Source organism: Hylaeus volcanicus, chromosome 1, assembly GCF_026283585.1.
Source record: "Hylaeus volcanicus isolate JK05 chromosome 1, UHH_iyHylVolc1.0_haploid, whole genome shotgun sequence".
NCBI lineage: Eukaryota > Metazoa > Arthropoda > Insecta > Hymenoptera > Colletidae > Hylaeus > Hylaeus volcanicus.
In genome coordinates, this window is record NC_071976.1 from 29,638,590 (window position 1) to 29,663,986 (window position 25,397).

A 25,397-nucleotide genomic window follows, 5' to 3' on the forward strand; every position below is an offset into this window, starting at 1 on the left:
AAACGAGATAGACTACTTACAATATCCTACTTCAAACAACATTTTACTCAGTGTTGCTTCAGTGCCATTGTACCTGGTAAGCTATAAAAATCAACAAGTATTCCTCCACATCATCAGAAATAAAACGCGGTTGCTTCGTTAAAATGGTGATTAAAATAAACGATAGCGTTTCACGGGATGAATATAAAAACAGAAATGCAAGGGTAACGGGCGCGACAATGATTTTCGGTGTCCATTTTGCATAGCTGCCAATTTATGGGATGAATGGGACATCTCGACAAGGTCAGAGGACCGCAAATTACAGTGGAGCGCGACGTTCCTGATTAACAGAGGTCCAACTGTTGACGGCAATGGCACGTGACAGCTCAGCGGGGACGCCAAGTAAGGGTGAAAATAGCGAGGCAACTTTGAGGCAGGAAATTGAGGAACACCGGAACAATCGCGAAATTAATTATTACTCACCCCTCCGATCGTTCTGGCTCAGAAATGGATTTCATACGTGGCTTTAGACTGCAAGTGAATATAAAATACGAAGCATAACTTGATAATATTGTAGATTCATCTCTGGTTGTTGGAACACCGACATATCAACAATGCAAATCACTCGTTCAATTTGTCGTCGCAGCATGGACGCATTGTCGACTGGAAAAAATAGCCGATTTCCTTTATTGGAAAGACCGTCTGGTGGAAATATCGATTGAAAAATAATAAAGGGAGCAGGTGATAGCTGCGTATATACGACGAACAGTAATGCCTTGTTAAAATGTACGGCTCGAGTGGCGAGCAGTTTCCGCTCACCGGTTCAATTTCACGAGAACACTGACAATGGAAATCCACGTCACTAGGACAGCTTGTTATATGGCCAGTGAATTAATCGGTAGCGCAGACATTGTGATCAGACGAGGTTCGACTATCGAACGTTTTCGAATAAAAGTGTAAGACTTCGAGAGACAATTGACGGAAATCACGAATGGAAGCAGAAATGATAATCTTAAGCGTGGTTTGGATGATGGATGTCCTTTGCTCGATTGTGAGGATGATGTATCATCCACAAGGAAACACGTTGAAGGATGATTTTTATTCAGAATATTCGAATATCTATTTATATCTATATCTTTGAACGTATTTTGAAACGAATAAAGTATATGAAGCATTTCTTTTTTATTGGCAATCTACGGTTAAAAATGAAATGTTGAGATTCGTATGTAACAATAACAGGAGTTTATGGTAGTATTCGTACATATAAATTGTTGCTTGAAATTAGACAATACGACGATAACGATTAAATTGTTAACGCAACTTGAAATTCCAGTTTGTTGCACTTACAATGGTTAATCGGTGCAGCTGTTGGCTCGTTAGTTATTATATTCATGGCAATTGTACGATCAAACAGATACAATATCTTGTTTTACATTTCAAATTGCGCCAATAAATAATTCATTTCTCATACTCGTGCAAACGGACGCGAACTATTGGTCAATAGTTAAACGCGGTCTCTATTTCATTTATAGCTAAGCTATATAATTTCCATAGATATCGCCCGATGAGCCAATAGTTATTTACGGTTTCGATGGTGCTGAAACGATGACACGGATCGTTTGAACATGTTTACTGCAATCTGTGACCGTTGAAAATTAATTATATTTACACTTTCATGCTTTATGCAAGCGTTGGAACATAGAATATTCGATTACTTGCGATGCAGTTGATTGGATTAATTAATTTCAGCATTTAGAAGATAATTCGGACTCGGTTGAAATAACTTAACTTGGATATGCCTCGAATTTGAGAATAGAATACCCCAAGAGTTGGGATGTGATATAAATAAATTCATTTACACCTGAAAATGAAAGTAAAATGTTGAAAAACTTTATTAGTATTTTAATTTCAATTGTTTTTGCTCTATTTACTTGACAATTTTAAATTAACTTAATTAGTAAATAAATAAACAGCTCGGTAGCGCTAATAAATAATGACTGGTACATTCAATAACAGCCATGCTAATAGATTCTATCGAACGCAAATAATCGACCATAAACCTTTACTTTTCCACGGAGAAATGTTCAATCGGTTGCCGAGGCTGACGAATGCGAGTCGCGGACGCGATTAGCCTAATTATCAAGTAATTTGCGAGTAATTAGCGGCTGAAGCAACGAACCAATTGCAAGCTTTGACCGCCATACGTTATCTGACGGAAGTATACCCACGGGGGCAATAGGACTCCACGCGCAACACGTTTCCGCATCCTGCGCGAAACTCTTCATTGCTGACTTCTAAGCTCTAATTCGCCACTGATTAAATCACAATTTATGCGACTGTTTAATGAAGATCGAGTGCCCCGCGGGGAGAATCATTTGAATAGCAGAAATGCGTGGACCACTTGCCCTTTGGAATGAACTACTTCCTATTGCAAATAAAAGAGAGACGTAAATAATAAATAGGCATTATTGTTCATTTTTGAACGTTTTTGTGAATTTGTTCACCTCGAATTTATAAAGCTGATTTCAATAAATTTCTTTTAGTAATTTATAATTCATAAATATATAGTATGCTACACAATAACAATCATCTGTTTGTTCTCTCAAGACATTATTCCACGTTTCCAACATATTCGTTTACACAATGGATTAGAATAGTTTATATGAAAGCAGAGAATTGTTGCACCGAGCGATATGTAATCTTCCTTTTGTTTTTCCATAAATCACACGCCATACGTATTGATTAACGCAGATCATGGAAGAGCGGAGGTAAAAGTTTAACAGAAATCTGAAAGGTTTTAGTATTTGTGGAAAGGGTCGTGTGGGAATCTGGCGCGATTCGAGGAAACTTTAGAACATTTTGTCCCGAGGTGGTGGGGGAAAGGAAACTGTATTTATTATCGAGAAAGCGTTCGAACGCCTCGATCGACTGCACGGCGCGCGGCGCGCGGCGATCAAAAGCCGAGAAACAATGGGGGAACGAATTGTAAAGGAGAGAAAAGTTGGTTGCATTTGCGCAACTATCCGCGAGGAAAGTTTCAGCGACCAGAAAATGGGAAACATTATACGTTCCAAGCTTCCGCGAATCTAAGAAAAGTGCATTATTTTGGTACAGTTCTCTTTATTTCATAACAGAGCAATATTCCCGTAATATTCTCTGATGCAACCTAATAAAAACGTTGATCCAACAGCATTATTCTCTCAGCAAAAGTCTATTTCAATTTCGGTGGCGTTATAATCTTCGGAGGATCTAGATCCTGAAGCCACTCGAAATCCCTCGAATTTCAACGGGGTCGTGAACCCTTCAGTCGCGCGTTTCCCGTCACGGAATCTCGTTTCCCCGCGTCACGGTAAATCACGTCACCGTTCGTGCATTACGGAGGACACTGCGACACGCGTGTTCCCTTAACCGCCCCGAAGGATCCGTTTAATGCGAATTTGCATTTCAGCCACAGGGTTGGCGACGACGACGTCGCGCGACCGTACCGTCCTCGGAAATGCTTTTCGATGAATAATATCAAGCCACCTCGTTTCGAATCGGGTTATTTGCTAATAAAGTAATCTAGGAGCTTGAAAACAAAGCCAACAGGCGAGAAAATATTAAATTTTGGCAAGGTGAGTTTCTTACGACGTTCTCTTTTACAGAGTTTGCAAGCATGGTCATTTTAATGGTGACCACGCACTAAGGGACAGATATTCACCGAATAACGAATATGTTCTCGAGTTTTATTCAAGAATAACGTATAACGATTGTATTAAATGAAATTTTATTCGTTATTCTTCAATAAGTCAATCCCTCCAGGTGATAATTAAAATTTCGCAATCTTCACGTATGATCGATACAAATGTATTGAAATACAAAACGGTGATATAATAACGTCTATACAAATAAATATAATATAAAAATATAAGATAACGCGAAGTGTTCAAATAAATGTTAACATAAGTCGTAAATCTGGAACGTAGCATAGGGATTAAATTTTTAAGGTGTTCAATAATTACTAAAACATGGAAGACAGCAAGCTTCGTATCTTAAAATTATCGTATATTATATGAAAATTACATCCTTGTAGCACATTGTTATTCGATAAATAATTAATGTAAATTCGTAGAAACTGTAATATAAATATTTCATAACATAAATCGGTAGTATCCTTCGAGTATATACGATTTTACGAATGATTTACAAACGGAAGTAAGTTGAGAGTTAACGAAACTAATACATATAAAATTGTAACTTCACTTCTGAACCCCTTAAATTACTTGTTTATCGATCGACGTGTAATAATTTCACTTTGGTACTGTTTATACGCTTTCTTAGTAGTGTATAGTGCTGCGTGCGAATAAATAATCACTCTTGCAACGTTGAACCTTAAAAAAGACAGTCGTAATTGCACGTAGATGATACAAACTGTGTCGTGACGTGTCGTGTCGAAACGTTCTGATAATTTACAATAATTTAAATAATATACTCGTGGTGTTACCAGAACGAAAAATAAAAATTAATCTCTTTGGCAAAGTTAATTTTTAAAGTTAAATAATTTTTTAACGAAACGTAGAAGTATTTAAACTGTGTTAAATAATTATAAGACCTTTGATAATAAATAAAAATACACGATCAAGGTCTCCGATATTAGTGTTAAATTAGAAATTCGTCCAACAACTTGGACACTCGCAGTGACGTACGAATATCGAAACATCGATGCCAATATACACCACTAACGTATCGTACACATGTTAATACTTAAGATTTATTTATAAAAACAAAATGCTCACTGAATATCTGGTGCGGTACGTAATCTACAAACGATATTAACCCATTCACTCTCGAAACATCGATATATCATAATATTTCATTGAATACATTTACGTCATTTTCACTTTGTTGAGCCTGCACCGGTGAGACGTATCGGACCCACTGCAAATTATTATGAATCAAGTGTACGTACCCCAGACGTGGTTCGATTTAGTTTACAAAAAGGTCGTAAAAATGACCAAATGAAACACTCACTCGGAGAAACTCTGGCGATTTGCTGGAATCGCAAAATACCGAGGAAGTTGAGTCCCAAAAAGTGGTTATCGTAAATGAAATATATCTAAATATGTATATATCAAATATGACGAAACGGGACCAAAATGAATAGTTGAAGAAAACGAAAAATTAAAAATAGAGGTCTTAGGGTTAATTCATTTTTGATCAAGCAAATTAAATTCTTTATTTCAAATAGATTTTCTTTTCTTTTTACTTCACTTGTTCAGTAAAATAGGTAAAATATACGCTATATCGGTTGGCTATGGAACGAAAAACTTCACCTTCGTGTTACAAAATTTCCTGAAAACTGTTGCAACAGTACCGAATCTTAATTTTCTAGTTCCTAAAGGCATAGTAATGAGGGCTCAATTTAGAAATCATTACAATATCGATTAAACGAGTAATGAAACTAACCGCTTTGACCTTCGCGAGAAAAGTGAGAATAAAAGAAAGTGTTCGTGTAGCTAGTGAAATTAAAATAAAAAAAGGGTTAGGTTTTGTGGTGACGAAAGGAAGGGCACGGGGTGGCGCAGAAAAGTACAAGAGTAAGGAAGAAAGAGCTGGAGAACTAGCGTTCTTCCGGCAATTAGAATTTTCCAGGAGGCCAGCGGGACTCGCTACAATTCCGCACGAGTGCCTTAATTAAGCCGGACCAATTAAAAACACGGCCACGTCGGATTATTCCACCGCGGGATTTAATCAACAGAATGTCGCGACTCTCCTTCACGCTTCTCGAAGACGTCGAATTAATTGACTGGCTCACTGACAGCGCACCCTCGAGGTTTGCCATTTCTCGCCCTTGAGGGGACAGTCTGGTTATTTCGGATCGAACGTTATTAATTAGGCACGTGCAGCATGAATTAATCCAATTTCACGTTTAATTTTAATGGGACACTGGGTTTCCTTGAACTTGAGAATCAATCGTTAGATTTTGTTTGCAGTTTCTGGAAGACTCGACTCTTTAAGTATTCTGTTCTAAAGGTAGTGTTGAGATTTGAAAAAGTTGGTAATATTTCCTCATTTGTTCTACGTTCCGTGGTAATAAATTTCTTATGAATGATGAATCGTGAAGCTTCATTTTAATACTTCATGTGAATAATAATCAGAATTTACAAAAAGTAAATCAGGCAACCCTGTCGATTTACGGTCCTTTAAATAAAATTAAGAATTGAATAGGAAAAGATTGAATGGTTTAACAAGAACCAACGTCACATGCTTCTGTTATTCATTTTATGAGGTGCAATCATAAGCATAGCCAGTGTGGTTACACTAATTTAATTTAGTCGCATAATTCTTCAAATATAACAACTTTTTCCCCGCTTCGTTAGTTGACTGTTAACATAAGTTAACATTTGGCAGTGCTCATTTGGCGGTCTTCGTTACTTTCATTCCTAATTAATTTCTGTGAGAACAGAACAATCATCACGTTCCTGAGCAAACAAACGTTTGATCGTGTTTCAACAGTATACCGCGCTCTTTCAATGAGTCACTCAATTACTGGAATATCAAATAAACAAACAAACCATTAAGCACTAAATATAATGCTTCCTCGTTATTTGCGATAGTGTCCAGGGTGAGTAGGTGCAAAATTACAGCTTACATAAGAAGTAATGTACAAATCGGCAGCATTAATATTATCATCTATTACGATCTACGTATTAATACAAAAAGTGAAGAAAGTATAGATCATGCGCGAGAACTGATGGCACTGAAGTATGTCCACGCAGCGTAAATGAAATTCATTCACCTCGCAATCGCATGAATTTAATTAAAAGTAGGCTACGCTACGAAGTAACGTATAAATTCACGACACCGTTGGCCGATTAACCATACAAAATGGAGAGCTTTTCGTTCTTACACATGATCGTCGGGACATCGGTGAAATTCTTATGAAAGAGTGTTGTTGTCCCGTCGCGCAACACAGTAACGTAAAAAACATTAATCGTAAGTGAGTCTCGGAATTGGAGCTATTATCGGAACGTACGTGGAATCGATCCCAGGTACTTTCTACCTTAAATTTAACCCATGAACAATCAGACTGGACATTACTGTTAACGGCTAACGATCGTGATCGACGAACCGAGCACGCCCAATGGCGCTGCACGAAGCTATAATGATTGCCTTTGAGCAGGGCTGGGCAGAATTCTTTTCTGGGTAGAAATAACGAGTAAAAGATAAATTATGTTTATTGGAATGGAAATTAGAGTTTGAATTGTGAAAGAAAATATTTTACGATCAATTAATAAAAGTGGTAAAACTTGGTTTACGAATTTTTCATAAGATAGTTACAAATACATATATTGCAAATTTATGTATGTCTTCGACATACTAGATGATAAAGAACTATTAGTAATAAAGTTTTGTTGCTCGATGTTGTTAGATAATTCACAACATTTTTGCAGATAAAAAATTAGTTGTTGAATGGAATAAATCACTGTAGGTTGTATTTATTTTGCAGAATAATAATCCTGCTCATCCCTGAACAGTCGGTGCGAATGTTGTAGTGAAATTCAATAATCGTCGAATAAATATTATAGTGACAAGCAGATATTTACTTACAGTTTCAATTTGCAAATTTTAGTTACAGAATATTTAAACCTTCATTTATAAATGAGAATTTCAAATTCTACGAAGTCGAACAATTTGTTTACTTTTGCTACGAATATGTCAGCATATCGAGGAAAAACAATCTTCTCCAGAACAATTCTTAAACAAACGGAGTTTGCGAAGCCAAATTGATAATTGCTTCTGATAATCTAAAACGTCTGAATGGCTTCGTTAACATTTGACTTGACGCATATTTAGATCCTAAATAGGATCCTCGTCCATTTTCGATCACGATCGATTACAGAAGACGCTCGTGAAATCGATTCGATGGCACAGAGAGTAATTCTCGACTACGGAACGTTTATCGATGACGTTACACTCTCGATACAGATGCACACTCTCAATCACTCTGTCTCTTTTTCTTCGTTCCCTTAACAGTTACGGTAAATTACATTGTTCTTATTTACAGCGTGATATACATACAGATCGTTTCTCTATAAAAGTCGTTTCGCTGTACGTTTTCTGGTTTGTTTGCGTGTACATGTGATGCAAAACCGCTGTAACTTCGTTGAGATCGACCGATTTCCTGTTTCCTTAAGTGCTAATAGATCCGATCGCGGCTACCACGGATCTTGAATTTATTCGAAATCAATAGTTCCGTCGATCGCGCACATTTCTCGGTTTCTCTTTTTTTTTCGCGTTTTCCTTTTTTCTGTTTTTGGTACATTTCCTTCATACGAAGCTAGTTGGTAGGGATTGCAATTAATCTAGGGAGATCGATCGATCGTCGATTCGTTTCGATCGTGTCGTTTTCGTTCGTGTGTGTCGTGTGCAGCTTCGATCATCGGATCGCTGTCATTTTTTTGTTTCTGTCAACTGACAATGAGTTCCGATCGAAAGTAATCTGAGCTGTGCTGCTGACCACTGGCGTTGTACGATGAGAAAAATATGAGTGACTTGATATATTGTGAAAATAAAAAAGTAAAGACAATCTGCTGATCTTATTGTCTTTGCCAATATTTAATCTTTTTCAAGGCATATTTGACAAAGGAAGGTTAATCGAACAAGAAAATACTCGCTGTAAGTAGTGTACAGTTAAAAATAAATATTTTCAAAAATTAATTTTAACTCGTGACGCTCAATAACGCTTTGTAGGATGCAATCTACGAGAAATTAGTATTCTCTAATTTCGCAGAAACAAACATTTATTTTTACACGTTCGAGATGCTTATGATTATTTTCTTAAACTTTAAGAAATGGCGATTTCATTAATTCTACAATAAGTTTTATTTCAGTTTCCTTTTTGAGTCACTCATATTTTCCCATCGCCCACGATGCTGTTCTTTCGATGAGAAAAAATGTTCCCAAAAATTCGTGATGTAAACAAAATTATCATCGAGGCGGCTAAGTTACCGGCGTCCTCTGTTATCACGAAGAACGCAACTATCCACGTAATAACGTCGATAACGCCGCCTACACGGTAAGAATGCATAACCAACAGAATACCTTGTACGTAACAAAGTACCCACAGCAGAGTTGGGCAACGATTACTTTCTGACCATAATATTTACTTTGTAATCAACCAAATTACTCTGTGATTACATTCACCATTATTATTTCCAATTGTTAGATTAAAAACTACCTTTACAATCTGCAATTGTAAACCAGTAATTTGTAACCTTTCAGGGCTAACCGTATTAATCATTAATCGTGTATAATTAATCGCTATGTCTCAAGCATTCATTAATCGTTGATCATTAATTATGATAAACTATTCAGAAATTGTAACGATCGTGCCCAACATTGCCGAGGTCCGTTTTCTCGTAGATTAGGCAGCATCATTTTGGCGAACAGTCTTCATGATTATTCGACAACAAATCATGATTCGTAATCGTAAAGGAAGCACGATATAATTTTCAATTTATTGCTGTACATCGTTTTGTGCGGATATGTATTTCTCGAAGAGGCAAATTAATAAACGTTCTCCACCGCAATCGTGTGCGTGACTTTTCAGTGATTTAAATTATTGTATTCACGTAGGATGTCGATATACCTTGGCAGACATTTATTGTTATTGTTATTACCGTTGAACAGGCAGTGTTATTATTTTTGTTCGTCCCACTATGCTGTTACGTTTCAATCTCTACGCTTGTGATCGCAACGGTGCTTCGTAAATTAAATATTTTTACAAATTTAAAAAAAGAAAAGGTTTTGCAGCCTGAATTAATAAAATGGAAGTCATTGCGCGTATTAAGTATAATTAAAATATTTGTAGGCTATGTAAATACTTTTTCACGAACAAGCATCCGCGTGAATTCATTAATTACATTAATTACAGACTTTCCTTTTTCACGGTGACAGCGATAAACAATCCCCTTTCCACTGGGACAATTTTCGCTTAAATTTATTTTACAATTAATCTTCGACGTGGCTTTTACATAAACACATGAATTTAGATTTAAGTTAAACAAAAGAACGAACGCCTTCGATCGTCTATTACTCATTCTTCGACCATTTCGACAACTCTTCAGCATTTGGCTCGATCATTCGGATATTAAGCTCTAGTGTACAATCGTAATCGTCCTTACAGTCTGAACGACGTTTCGGGTGGTCGCTTGCCAGTAATGGTCACGAGGCAGACCCTCTTCGCATAAAATATTTTCTTCTCCATTTACAATCAACGTGCTTATATCTTTTAACCCAGAGTCCAGCGTTATACAGTCGCGTCTCTCGATTGAAAACAATATTTCTGAATAACAACAGCTTCTTCAACAACAATAAGAATTCCCAATATCCACTTCCGGGCATTCGCAAGACAATTTTTCTACGCGAGAAACGCTTTCGCGTTTCTGACTCACCAAGTCCGACATTAATGTACATCCGCCCACGGTCTTGGCTTGCGTTAATCTATAGCTCAACAAGTTAAATAACATTCCTCGATAACCCTTTCTGCCAACTTTCATCAGTTTTACTCGCTTCGAACACTACCAGGCGACACTAGACAGGCTACCAGGTTCGTTAGGCAACAGTCTCATCCCTACTTCTAATCACTTTTCGACTCACCAGTCACCTACTCAGCAGAGTTGAGCATTCATTCTCTCAGTACTCACTCGCAATTGTCAGATCGATCAGCAATCACAAGGTACATTCGTCATCCACAATCGACAAATTCTTAATCCCCCGAAGCTACCCAGGACTTCATTAATAATTACGAATAGAGATTTTTCATCAACAATCATCAACTACCCCTCGCCCAACACTGCTAACCAGACCCGACCTTACACTTGTCGAGCTACATCCCCTCGCGTCACATCCGTTATCACTACCGCCCCAAAGTTCTCTCTGAAATTTCAGGACTCTTCTGACACGATTCTTCAGGATTCCTCGCGAATTGTAAACGAAAGTCTCTCCTCGAGCGTGGCTCCTCGCGCTGGGGACGAAGAAATCGCGTGAGAAGCGTCACAGGGTGCTCGTTTCCGGTACCAGGCCCGAGGACAACCTCGCTCGAGTCCCGATGGGAGCAAACGAATGATCGAAGTTGAAGATCGCGGCTCGAACGCAGTTCACAGCGGCTTCGTTCGTTGGGCGCGCTATAGAAAATCGGTCGCCACGATTAAAAGCAGTACTTTCGCGTACTCACTTCCGGTACCGGGCTCAAGGACGGGGGTCGTCCCTCGCGCGGGACAACCCTTTCCTCCTGTCAGCCGTAGTAACTTTTAGTGTTGAGACTCCGTGGATTCTCCTGGCGTAAAATCGTGTGTAAACTATCTGTGCCGACCATGTGGTTGCCCAGATCCACCCTCACCCCCGTGGCTGGGGTGTGGAGGATGGGTGGTGGGTGCATCGAGGTGGGCGACAAAGGTATCCTTGTGTCCGCGTAATAACGGTCGCCGTGGAGTCTCTCGGCCAGCTGGGTCTCTGGAATCCTGGAAAAAAGAATTTTAGTTAGTGGAGAATGAATGTTTGGGCTGGGCTGGGCCAAAAAGGGACAATTTGCCTTTGCGTTGGATGATGTTTATTTTTTGTTTACATACTATAAGTCTTGTAATTCAGTCATATATCAGTCTTCGATATTTAATCCTACAGATGCCTGTGTAACTTTCAGATCACATACTAATATATATATATATCGATATTTCGTCAAATAATTTCGTCGTTTTTTCATATGTATATTGATCGACTACCATCTAGCGGTGAACAGGCCGAACTAATTTCTGTGTTTGGTCAGCGCCTCTATCGGGGAAACGCTCAAGTTTGTCTCGAATAACTCTTTTTTTCACTACTAGATGTCGCCATTTACACTGTTTTACCGACACTATCGGTACATTACCATCATGTCGGTAATTACCATCCATAAGCGCCATCTAGCGGTGAAACAAAGAAACTATTGAGGACAAACTTGAGCGTTTTCCCGATAAAGGCGCTGACCATACTCCGAAAATTAGTTTCGCCTGTTCCATCGCTAGATGGCCATTGCCTTATACGTGGGAAAGCGCGCGCGTAAAGATTGTAATTTGATTTAGTTATGCGAAGAACATTAAAAATAATATCTTCAGACATTTATTAAATAACTATGAATACGATCAGCCGTGTAACAATTTTATTTGTGTCTATTTGTAAAAAGAAATACTTTGAAGTTCTGATCAATAATTCACTACCAATTAGAATTTTGGAATTTGATTCCTCTGGACAAGCATAGAAGATCTCAGAACCAAATGGAATTGAGACAACCAGTTAAATGTTCCAGAATGCATCCAGCAGTACTTGAAAATGGTAACGGTATTAAGAAACTGCTAATGGGATACTCAGATATTAATGAATTATTAAATAAAACACAAACCTCGTGTCTTGCATGGGAACTGGCACCGGTGAGGTGAGATCGATATCAGCGTCGATGTCTGAAATGTCATCGTTGAATCCATGCGGAAGTGGTTCGTTATTTGCATGAAACTTCGCATCCCTTTTGGCCCGATGACGGCTGACTAGAAGACGTCCGATCACCAAGCCCAAGAAGATTAAAATACCAACTGACACCGACACTATGATGTACAGGTAGAACTTTTCTTGATTCTCTGTATCAACGAGAGTAACAAGTGAAATTTACCACCTTTGCTACCTTCATTATTTTCTTATTAGTTAATATACACTACGAGCTAAGTTGAAACTCGGACATTCTGGAGTTCACGAGAGCGTCAAGTCGCATGCAAAACTACTGAAAACTTTTGCCACGGGATAAATGCAATGCCAAACACAGTGCTCGATTTTTTCGACTGCAGACCAGAGATGGACAAAATTTGATTAGAATACTAAATAAATAATCGTGAGATTTATTTAATTTTATAGTTGAAGAGATAACTTTTTGTTTGTTCGATGTGATAGACCACTTAGAATTTAATAACTCTACGATTTAAAATCATTTATCATTCTGTTCTGTAGAGTGTAGTTATTGAACGATTAAATTCTTAAGTTCATTCACATAGTCTAAATTGAAGGTAGTTAATATTTTGTTAATCGGAAGTTTAATCTAGATAAGAATCTTGCCTATCGCTGCAGCAGATCTTGATAACTCACGTTTCGAGCAATCGGATGCACCCTACTTCTCATCTATGCATTCCTTCGATTATATCTACGCAAAAAAAAAAGAAAAAAAAAATTGAATTGGCGTGGCTTTCAAACTCTGTCTCTACTACATCCACCTACATCTACGTATCCAACAAACTAGTTTACCAAGTATTTATTCACTTATAATAATAAACTCACAGGTCTTCTAAAAATCCTTGGGAGAATTTACAAATTTAAAATGTGTTTGACACACATTCTGATTCACGTCAATGCATAATATATGTATATCTTAAATTAAGTTCCCTCTTGCTACAAGTTAAAATTCATTTAGAACTTAGTTTCTAGAAAAACAGTTCAAGGAATTAGAATCAGACTATAAGTTGACTATCGGACTAACGTTTTTCAATAATTAACATATTGATTTAGAGACAATAAGTAAATAAACGAGCAGCATTACCAACTGACGAAATAACGGGGTTTCCTACTAACTTAACGTAAGTAAATTATATAATTTAAATAATATACCGAGTGTGGGTAATTTTTTCAGCAGTCAGGAAGAACGAAAACTCATTTTACTGACAATTTGCAACGCAGCGACCTTTCCGTTGATTAAAAAGAGTCGAAACCAGGATGGAAAGTCCATTGAGCGTGTTACCAGCCGATAGAATGGGAGAAGGAGGAGGGAAAAGTGTAATACTTACTCGATATGAACGAATATGCATTGATCCATTCATTGATATATCCAACAACGACACGATCCTCTTCAGGATAGGCGTAGACTACTGTTGTGCAATTAATCGGCGACATCGTACTGGTGGAAATGTCCCTAGTAATATCGGCCACGTTGTTCTCGATCATTATCATCCCTTGAATAACCGTGGGCGTTATATCTTTCGCTCCTACACCGACCGATTTAAAGTTCTTCGATCGTGTGTCCACTGTGTAGGCGCGATAAACGAATGAATTCAGAGATCTGGTGAAGGAGAGAGTTCGTGTTCGAAAATAGCGATGGGAACGATATTCAACGCTCTATTAACTTTGGAGAAGGTATTCACGTTTTTTTATTTTATATTAATTATTTATGAGCGCTACAACCATTTTACAGGGTTTTTAGTGACTCATTCATTATTTCTTGCTAGTATTTTGAGTAAACTAAAAAAGGGAAAACTTTGATTGCCTGTTACAAAGGTAATATTTTTTTAATTTCATTGATATTCTGTGCACATGTTTGGAATTAACTTCTGAAAATATATATATATATTATGTAGAGTGATCTACGTAATCTTTAAAAAGGTTTAGAGTAGTTTTCGAATTTTATGGAAGGCTTATCCTTCCTCAAAAAACAAGAAAGTCTTTCGGTCTCAGATTTAAACTAAATAAATTTTATTTCGTTCACTTTATGTAATTTAAATGCAAGTTGATGGAATATGGCATAGTTTCGTCCTCTTTGACACTAGAAAATACTTCAAAGGGCTAATTGAGCTTAACTCGACTATAGAACTTGCCGAAGAACACATCAACGTCGCAAAGTAAATTGTTCCCATCGCTACCGAGGTGTACGATCAGGTGAGTTGCGGTGAAATGAGATCGCAATGCGCGGACAGGTGCCAATATTTCACATTGACTATCCCCTGTTCGGTTATTTACAAAAAGCCAAAGTCGAGCTGATTATTTGATAGACGACAGAGATAAATTCGAGAAATTGACACTTTTATTTACAATTCGTTATCAGATGAAATTTACAGGAAATTCGTCGGAAAATTACGCGAGACGATAGTAGTATTCTTGTCAAGGCGACGGTGAATTATTTAGAGTTAGGTTATATACAGAGAATTGATAGCGAGAATGATAATCCACCACCAAATTGCAATCGTGTCGTTATTATACAGTTGCGATTAATGCGAGATACAGGGGTGCTGTGTGAAAGAAATAGAGGATATCCAAAGAGAAAATATTCACACAAGGGCTGATAATATATTTTTACTAACAATTGGACCATTTTCGAAACAAATTTTTAGAATTTAGAATGACCTGGAATTAATAATTACGGAGCGCCATTTTAGAGCCGATGTATCAATCGAAAATAATTTTACGCTTGCTATTATCACGTTTTTATTATTATTACAAATTGCAAATTTTATTATTATTATAACTAAAATAGTTAGAAATCAATTTAATTTCAGTTTGCTACTTCTGTTTTAGGGTGTAGGTGAAATCTAACTTTCATAAAGACGTTTGGCTTGCGTTTGTGTTGTTCCTCAAACACGAAGCGTCACCGAGCGAGCTATTAACAGGTACCAGGGGTAAAATGTGGGTAAGTCTGCGGATAACCCGCGACATGTCGTTCACCCCGTGTTTTTTTCACGGATCGATGGTTTTGCGAAGGAGATACCGATACTACAGTAGTTTTCGACAGGTTTTCAGACCTCGAACAGCCCGAGGACGGATATTTTTCAGCGAGACGGTGCGCGGCCCTGGTTGAATGCCAATGGGAATGGAAATTCGAAGTTCGCGTATTATACATCAGCACGTTGCACGGAGCTTTGTCACTCATGCCGCAGGACTACGTGCGGTACGTGGCGAAATCGGTATGCATTGTGCCTCTCCAACACCGAACTTCCACGAAAATGTCCTTGCCACTTTTGGAGAACGCAAAATTTCACGCGATCCATTGTCGCGAGAGTAGCTAACTAACAATTACGCCATTCTGGGAATCTAGATTTACTTTATTTCGAAAGAAACTAATGACTTCATCATCGAGGCCCTACGATAATGTCTCTGTCAATCTCGGACGAAGCATAATGCAGGTAAAAATCGCGATGAAGTAGATCTATTTTATTGAAAAAAAAAAGAATAATTATTGCAATCGTAGTTTCTCTAAGGCTAAATTTGATTTTAGTTTCTCTAACAATAATTAGATACATTGCATTAGGTTCATTTTATTTCAAAACAGAATGATAATTGCAATTCTAGTTTCTTAATTAGTAATTATGATTTGAACTCGTCTAGTATTAATATTATCATTTTGGCTCCACCTAATAATAATTTCATGGTTTTAATTCCTCTATTAACAACGATACACTTTTAGCTTCAATAGTAGTAACAGTTTTATAATTTTAACTCCACTAATAACAATTTATAATTTTATAATTCTAGCGGTCCAATAACATATACATATACTTATTGTTAGTATTAAAACGTAAACTCACGACTCCAAAACGAAGATAAGAATGAATGTTCCTCTTTCTTGAATTAAAAGGACCGAGGCACTCGATCGTGGTTCTTTACGAGAACGTTTCGATGGCACTGATTTACATGAACGGAACCGCTTCGTTGCGCAATTCTGCTGACGCGATGGAATTCTCATGGGAATCAGCACATTAGCTGACGCGAGATTTTGAACTGGCATCGACACCGCGACGAAATATAACATGGGTCGCGTGGAACTTTTCATTCAGGCTTAATTCCAAACATTTCTCAGTCTCCAATTCCCTTCTCAATCTCGGTGAAACGTGTCTCTTGGTTCTCACATTTTTTAAGAAGTAAACGAAGACTATATTTAATTATAAAAATAATAAGTAAATAAATATCTCAACAACTTCTATCATGAAATTTTCCTCTCGCTTTGTTCATTCTCGAAACTTTAGTAAAAAGAACATTAGAACACTGACTCTGTAATCGAATATTTTCTCTTAAAATTTTCATACGAACCGGCTGTTAAGGCAAGGTTCGCTGAACACAATTTCGGCCATGGGATCGCGTTATTTTCACCGATCCCCTATTTTCCTCTAAATTTCACCAAGATCCAAGCTTGCGGAGCAAAACACTGTTTCCCTGAAGCGGGACGATCAACTTTTAATTAAGTGCGGCCCGGCCGTGGACCGATTTCCCTGCCTCTTTTTCAGCGGCGTACGTTAAACGGATCGGTGCTCGATCTTCGCTGCGAAAATTCAACGAAACGACGGTGAACTCTCGGCAAACATTTAAAACGCGAACGCTATCAGCGCGTCTAGCGAATTTGCACAGCCGACCAGATAGTGTCATTCGAAGCGTGTTCACAAATATTTAGTTATGTAACCAACTACGAGCGATAATAAGCATCGGTTCTGCGGTTTTCGGATAATTATTCGACACAGTCATATTTTCCTCGACGAAATCCTACATAAATTGGTATTTAAATTGGAGTTTTAGTATCGTCAGAAAAAATAGAGAATTATCAACCCTTTTTTTTTGGTTCGAAGAAGAGTATTTTTCAAAGGACAAACTGTAATGGTTGAACAGCGAATGAAATAACACTGTCTCGATAAAGAAATTGGAAATTTTACGAGTTATTAATTAGAACACGAATTGATTTGTCGGTTTCGAATAGTGACGAACTATTCCCATCTTCAACAGAAATGAACTATTTCCATTTACGAGTTCCAGAGTTCTGTAAGGGAGTTCGGTAATGTTTTACTCTATTAAAACAAAGCATTTATTCATGCTATTTCGAGAATTTAAATTCGGTAAGCTGCGGGAGGGACCCTGTGACATTCAGGTCGGTCGCCGATTTGGCTGAGACTTTGCACATAGTTCGCACTGTCCACGGAATGGTATCCTAAACACGTAGGGTATCGAACAGGGCTTGGAACGGTTCGAAAACTTTTTTAATAGCTTCCATTTAAACAGTTCGAATGGAACTTTCTTGGAAATAATTTCCACGTTATTAAATTCTGACAGGAACAGAGAAATGAAAAATCTTGAGAGTAAACAGTTTCGATTGAATATAAATTATGACAAACAAAAATTGAAAAGTTCCGAGCATAGCATTGCATTTTCGTGAAGATTATTATTTAATAGTTCGAGACTTCAAAACAAACTTAAGCGTAGAATAGAATGTGCGGAAATATGCTATCTTGTAGAAAACAGTTTCATCTGCGATTGACTTAGTTTTAAGTATAGCCTTGATAGTTGCATAATCGTTTGTTCAATTAGAACAGTGTTCCTGTATTGTGTGATAGAAATGATACTGCACTATGGAAAAAGAGACGAGCCAAGTATAAATACGTATAATTAATATTCGTATTTCAGCCGTACAGCTGAACAATTTTCAAGAATGAAACGCAATGGGAGGGAAATGGGGATACGAGAAATTGATAGAAGTAAACGTGTAACTTCCGATCCATTGGAGTTACAACAGTCGATTAATTCTCGGCTTGCTGAAGAACTCTGTTCACGCTTTCCAATGAGTTCGCTCGACCATGAAAGTTTAATCAATTGGGAGATTCGTTCCAGGTCTCTATTTGACACTATTAAACAGTTTGCTAAATACGGAAACAATCGTGACACAGGCAAGAATATTCACCACGTTTCCGTTCCCGGGTCAGTCGAGACGTTTCTTCTCGTCGACTACAATACTATCTGTCAGAGCAATTGGAAAAATAAATGCTTCAAACAATGCCCGCATGCGATTTCCTATCGAACGTGCATTTCTCTACACACGCGATTAATCGACGGATCGCGATATATTTTTGTCAACTCGATATTTAGCGAAATCGCAGGATTTAACCGCGACATACATACATACACATATAAAAAATGAATATGACGTATCGGGACGACTCGCAATTGCGGTGATTCAGATTCGTTTGTTTGTTGTCGAGCTATTTATGACCAAATATTTTTATCGCTCGCGTGGATATTCAGTGAAATCCAACGCGATAAAATATTTTATTGAAATATTAAGTTCGCTAAATATTCGTCAAATGGTGTGTCAAGTCTAACTTTTGTATACTTGTGTCAGAACTATTTTATATTTTCTTTCGTTATCTATGCCATAGAATGGCATATGGAAATGTGAAGCTATTTTGACGCTAACTGAAAAGGATTGTCCTTTAATCAATTCTTGTTCGTTAACTCACGTTAATAGCATTTGGCACGTAGGCTTATCGACGACAGAACCATCTGTATTGGTATGATGTTGCACCGATGATTGTTCCGTCACAGATTGGTCCATCGGTCAGCGATTCACTATCCATACATTGGAACACTATAGACGCAATCTGACTCTGATTAGATCCATAGGACTCGCTTAGGAAATCAAGATTCCTGACCACACGATTATAGAGTGGAGAGGTAAGTATATACGATGCTGTCATTTAGTTAAATAGATCAAGAACTGAGAAAATACTATACTTTAATAGGTATGAAAAGGTTGTATCACCTTCTGATAACATAACATTGTCATATCATTCCCTTTCTATTCGCTAATTTTATGTTAAGCATGGAGAGTCACAATGGCTCTCGGTTCTTTGCACACCTCTAAATTGAATTGACGAATTTTAATTAACTAATTTTACTTCTCCATTGTATTTAATGTTCTTTGAACAGACATAACTTAATAGCGATCAAACAAGACTTATGAACCCAAACGATAACATAATCCTGAGAAAATGGGTCACATTTCCGAAATTACATGAATTTAAGGGGTAGTTTGTCATGAAGGAAGCGACGTTGTTCGACGGCCATTTTATTAGCCAATAATTGTACCAGCGGCACGTTCCGCAGCATGTTTCATTAGCAGATTTACGCATGAATTTATGGCGCTTGTTCCACTGTTTTCCTCCCTTGCTTCCTTCTTTTTCGAGATTAACCAAGAGCCCCATATCGCGTTAACGCGATTGTTAATTAACACAGGCTATCGAACGACAGAACCGTAAAATTAATACTCATAGCACGGCGGATAAATCTTTGATTAACGCAACTTTTATGACCCATCGGAAACGTAGCTGATTTAACGAAGCTGATTTAACGAAGCTGATTCAGAAGGAACAATTAGCGTTTTCACAATTTTTCTCATTGACCCGTTTCCAAACGAGAGCAGCTCGAAACACGTCGTTCGAGGAATCGACTGACTGTAAAATACGCGCGCAAAAACAATTCGCTGGCGTCGAGAATTTCATTAATCTTTCTTTAATTTCCATGGGCGTTACATTTGCGCGTGAGACATAATCAAAATGTCTATAAACAGGGTTTCAATTAGCGTATTTTGCATATTTTCGTAACGCGCATGGGAAACTATTACCGATGCAAATGCGAAAACCGCGGCTACGTTGTATGCAATAAACAGAATATTAAAACCCTCTCGTTTCGACATTAAAATGTTGCATATTTTAGCTACAATTTACGCCTCGGGGTAATCGTCTATGTTAATAACGAAGGAATAATGAGCGCGGGCCATTTTTAACTTCATTTGACAGTTGTGTAATTTATAGAACATTACTTCCTTAAAAAACGTTGGAATAACACCCTGAAACTTCGAAATGCAATTAAAATTAATATCTCCGGTTCAAAATTAGTATTTACTCGACACAGTAATTGTGAGGAATTTTTCTATATTTTTATATCTATTGATTTGACTAATTATAAATTAATTTCTGACGATAGTTAAATTAATTATTAACAATACTTGTTGAAGGAATTGCGAGGAATATGATTTCTTGTGTGAATCTTCTTATTGAGACCAGCTCCATAGATACAGACCTTTAGACGAAAGTTCTAGTTTCGGTTTCTAAATTAAGAGTTACAAGTTGAATGAACAATTTCGTGCTGGTGTTTTCCGTTTAGGGGATGACTCGTAGTTATAGCACGTTCCTTCGGCAGCTTCGCAAAGTTCATCGACAGGCTTGACCCTTATATTGCAACAATATGCAAGTTGCGCCTCGAGGCTCGCCAACTTCTCGACGCTTCGGAACTGAGTTATCGACGTTGCCAGTTCGGTTAACAACTTTTTCGTTCGACATCTTTAGCGAACACGAGTACAGCTATCTCGTGTCATTGTAAAAAACATTTCACTAGCGATTTACATGACTACAAAAATTGAGCTCTTTCAACTCCATTACAGCACTGTATAAATTAATATTATTATTATTAAGTGTTCGTATTAACATCCATATTTATACCAACAGATATAAATACACCTATGCATATTTGTTGTATATTCTGTTCCAAGTGCAATCTGTGATTTCTTCGACGACTACGATGATAGTTGACGAGACAGAGAGTAAATGCGTGGAAATTTGGCAAACGAACGTCTCTCTAATCAGAATTAGATTACACCTGCAGCATATTAGTATTCTCTCATTACTAACGTCAAACTTGTTATCTACAGTTCAGTCTCTAGCGCAACGCCGATGCGAGTCTTAATTGCCTATGGCTTCATTACAGTTGGGAACAATTAACAGGAACTATTAACGGAGTCCAAAGATAACCAAATAGATATTTTATTCGACGATTATCAGACAAGTAATTCAACTATGCATCGATTGCGTTGATATTACACTAAAATCCATGTCAATCTAAAATTTTTGTTTTTAAAAAGTTGTTGTAGAAGTAATTAATTTTAATTTAGTGACATAATTTTCTACATTAAACTGCATAAATAATTCTAATTTATGTATTGATATTATTTGAATTGTAGACTCAGTTCCATCCAAGCGGTCAGAGAATCTAACATTAATTTCAAAGATTTCAGAGTAATTTAGATTCGTTTTACAACGATGTTCCAACAAATCACAGAAACTTTTTGACAAGTGTTCCAGATTTTATGTACATCTCCCTTTCAAAGATTTTTCTCGAATTTCGTTTCGTTTCATCGAATTGCCAGTGCCAGTTCCCAATTTTCGTAAATGAGATTAAAGGGACATAAACTGCATTTAACGTTGATTACGCGTGAATTTCCATTTTCGCAGTAATTAACGAGTGACCAGTGAAATCGACGAGTGTTCGCGATGTAACCGCATACTGCAAATCTGACAAACCTAATAAATAGAACACGAAAGTATAACACAGGTGCTTGTTGGTATTCTTCGTGGAAATTCGACTGTATTTCCAGACGACGATGTCGTAAAGTTCATGGACGATCACGAGTTCTGGTGCGAGGGATGCAGGAATTGAGGTCTGAAGGGTTTGAAAGTTTGCGCAACTGCATCGGCCAACTTGGTAGACATTGACACTGCGACAGCTGTTCGATAATTGCTTCTTCATCGATCTAGTTTGATTTCCACCCAGTCAACCACGCCGTAATGCGTACTTCCGTGTCTCGTGGAATTCAATCAATTTTGATTAGGATGATCCTTTAACACTCGGCATCTTTATGTAGCTCATAAAGACCTACAATTTTTGGTATTTTGATTGAATAAAATTGGCAAATACATGGAAAATTTAATTGTGAATATTTATTCATAATTTTCATGGTTGAATTCTGTGACTGAAGAAATTAAATAAATTATAGGAATATACACACATTGTTAGACAGGATTTCCAAAATCACCAACAAATTAATCTCCTACCCTCCCCAACAAGTTACTCCACTACCAATAACAATAGCATCTAAGATGGGAAGAACGTTCGCAATCAATGATCCTCGCTGCAATTTTTAATCATTGGCCGAATCGAGTCGAGGGGAACGACGCCGACGACGGCGAATTCTTCCCTCGCAACGATCGTCAAAATTTAATTTCGCGACGGTCCCATTGACGTAGGTCCTCGTTCGGCTCTGTCGAAGGCTGCCAGAAAAGAGGGATCGATTATTAAATCCGCTTATCTAATCGCCTGGGAGAGATTACGCGAGAGACGGGGCGTTTTCGTCGAAAACTTGGCCAATATTTTCTTCCTCCAGAAATGGAACGGTAGGAACCCCTGATCCAAGTTCGGGTACGATGTTCGATGGAAAAGATAGGATCGACTTTCCGAGGGCTACAGAATCGTCGACCATTATCTTTAATTAAAAGGTTGCTGCGATAAAATCCGCGGTAATGTAACGACGCGATTGTATTAGTTTCTTGAAAAGGAAACTCCTTATTAATCAATTATCGTGAGTTCCAATTAGAGACTTCTTCTATTTATTGTTAACGATTGATTAGTCATAGTCAAGTGTTTGGTAAATTTTGAAAGTAAGGATAGGGGTAATAATTTGCTTCGAAAAATATATTTAATATATATATATATAGTTTAATGTTTCAACTCTATGATGCAGTCAGGCTAGGTTATTCATTTCTCAAGCAAAATAAATTCAGCAATAAATAAATCAATAGTGAAAAGCATAATTACATTATTTCTCGATCACTTTTTATGTTTTTCCTAAATTTGAAGTTTTAGTCTCAATCTCCCTCAATCATACCCTACATCAGAAATCACGGTTGTCCCATTGTAACCCAAATTACAGTTTCCCAGTCAACGTTAACTAGAATAAAAGAGTAATAACTACCTATAACTCCACGCTAACGGTCGCGACAAATACCCCGACCGCATGCGCTGCAATTAGAGGCGCCCACCAGACCACCCCACAGTTTCCATCGCGGAAGGCCTCCTTTGCCAGTGAACCCATCCTCTCCCTTGCCCTCGTGCATTAAAGCAAAATCCTCAAAATCGGCCATGGGAATGGTTCATTCGACCGCACGCTGTAACGACCGTTTCCTCTCGCGACTAAGCGTCCTGTTACCAGCCGCGCAGATAATTCAGGCTTCTAATTAAAACCGGCCACCATCCACCCCCGCCTCCTTAATTTCTGGCTAGGCACGTAATAGTTTGGGAGCAACGTTGGGTCTAGGCTGGCCGCGGAATCGCGTACCGTCCAAGACGCACACCGATCGCGATAGAACCGCGTTTTCAACGATCCTGTTCATTATCCGCGTTTTGAATTGCGTCCACGACAAAAGAATTCCTCGACTTTATGGGACGGCTTTGTCCAGCGCATCGCAGGCGCCGGGCGTCGACGTCGTCTGACGTCGAATGCAATATCCCTCGGACGTTATATCCAATTCTGCGAGACCCCATAGGAGAGCTCTGTCCTTCTTTCTTTGCGGCCTCCATCTTCATTATGTTGACCGTCAGGCTTGACTCTTGGTGGTTGAATCTTGAACACTGTTATCTAAGTAGCACGTCTTTCTTGTAGGATTATCGAGCTCGACAGTGACAATATAGTGTCATGTATGAAGCTAGGTAGTAGATCATTTTCTGTCACTGTCGTTTATGGGTTCAGTATTGATACACTTCTGGTTTTCAATGAATTCTGGTTTTCTTGGAAAGTATCTCTCCACGCACTCTGGCAGTATCAGTTTTTCCGACGTTAGATAGTTCTAGGTTTTTCAAGCACACCGCGAATGCGCTCGTTTTATTCGGGCGTTCGCTTGATTTTCGGTTCACTTTTACGCTAGTTTGCGCCAGCCTTTTTTACGGAATCCTCTTTTCCAGTGTTCTTGTTGTTCCTTTTCGTTTTATCTCTCTTTTAATTAGTTTGCTTTCTTCGTTACCGCACCGTTTTCATTCCCAACGTTTCTTTCTTTCTTCGAGTGCATTACTCTTTTCGTGCGTTACCCCCCTCTCCCCAATTTTCTTTTTATCGCCGGCTTCTACCCGTCTCAAAGTTGATTTTCAACCAACATTTCAAAGTAGTAGCTTTTAGTTCGGTCTTCGTTTTCCTTCCACGAGCGACCTATTTACCCGTTTCTTTATGCAAATATCCGTTTGTATTGTTCTTTTGAACCGAGTTCTCGGGTTCGTATCGTCTTTCGAGTTTCTCCAGCCATTGTTTTCGTTTCGAACATTCTTTCCCTTTTTTCTTCTTCCTATCTACTTGATAAATCACCTTTCTTTTAATTATTCCCTCTGTGTCCCCGTTTCTGTTCGTTGTTCTTTTATGGCCAATTCTTCGAGAATATTCTGACTTTGTTTACGCGTACCTTCTATCGCATTTTCTTAATCTTTTCTTCAACTAGAGCAAACTGTGTGAAACATACAAACGTTTGATGCATATCTACGAAACCTACTATCATTAACAATTGATTAAAATGAATGTATTTTGAGAATTCCTAGCAATAACAACTCGAGTTCACTGATTGATTACTAGTATTTATTTTCAAACGAACTCCTTAATCCATACGTCACGTAAGTATGGTAAGTTGCACAAGACAAATTATTTTTTAAACTGACCTGTTTTCGTTTCAATTCTTCTCCTAGACCCTTCGTTCCCTTCTGATATTAATCCTGACCTACAGAAGAGAGAAATGCGAGTGATATCAAGCGTAGCATCGTTTCTCGATCATTTTATCGCGCTGACACGTGATCGGCGTTCCCTACGGGAAGGACGATAAAAAAAAAAAGCATCGCGGCGCGTACGTGTTCCTAGCCGAAGGTACATCGGTAATTCCCTCTTGCAGAACGTTCTCTTTCATATTTTAACAAGGTCGAACGTAGAATTTTAGGAACTCCCGACGTGGGAGGCATTAAATGGTAGCGCT

General features: G+C 38.0%; 1 protein-coding gene across 3 annotated transcripts in view; it reads right to left on the reverse strand.

Annotated features, from left to right (window-relative positions):
- Positions 1-4,009: 4,009 nt before the first annotated feature.
- The window catches only part of LOC128883015 (uncharacterized), a 262,323-nt gene continuing 240,935 nt past the window's right edge, over positions 4,010-25,397 (reverse strand). For all 3 annotated transcript variants that reach the window (XM_054134977.1, XM_054134985.1, XM_054134969.1), the window contains exons 7-9: positions 13,821-14,057; positions 12,398-12,629; positions 4,010-11,483 (exon numbers count right to left, since the gene is read on the reverse strand). In XM_054134977.1, coding sequence (XP_053990952.1) covers positions 11,258-11,483; positions 12,398-12,629; positions 13,821-14,057 — 695 coding nt within the window. In that variant the 3' untranslated portion in view covers positions 4,010-11,257. The remainder of the gene's footprint in view (positions 11,484-12,397; positions 12,630-13,820; positions 14,058-25,397) is intronic.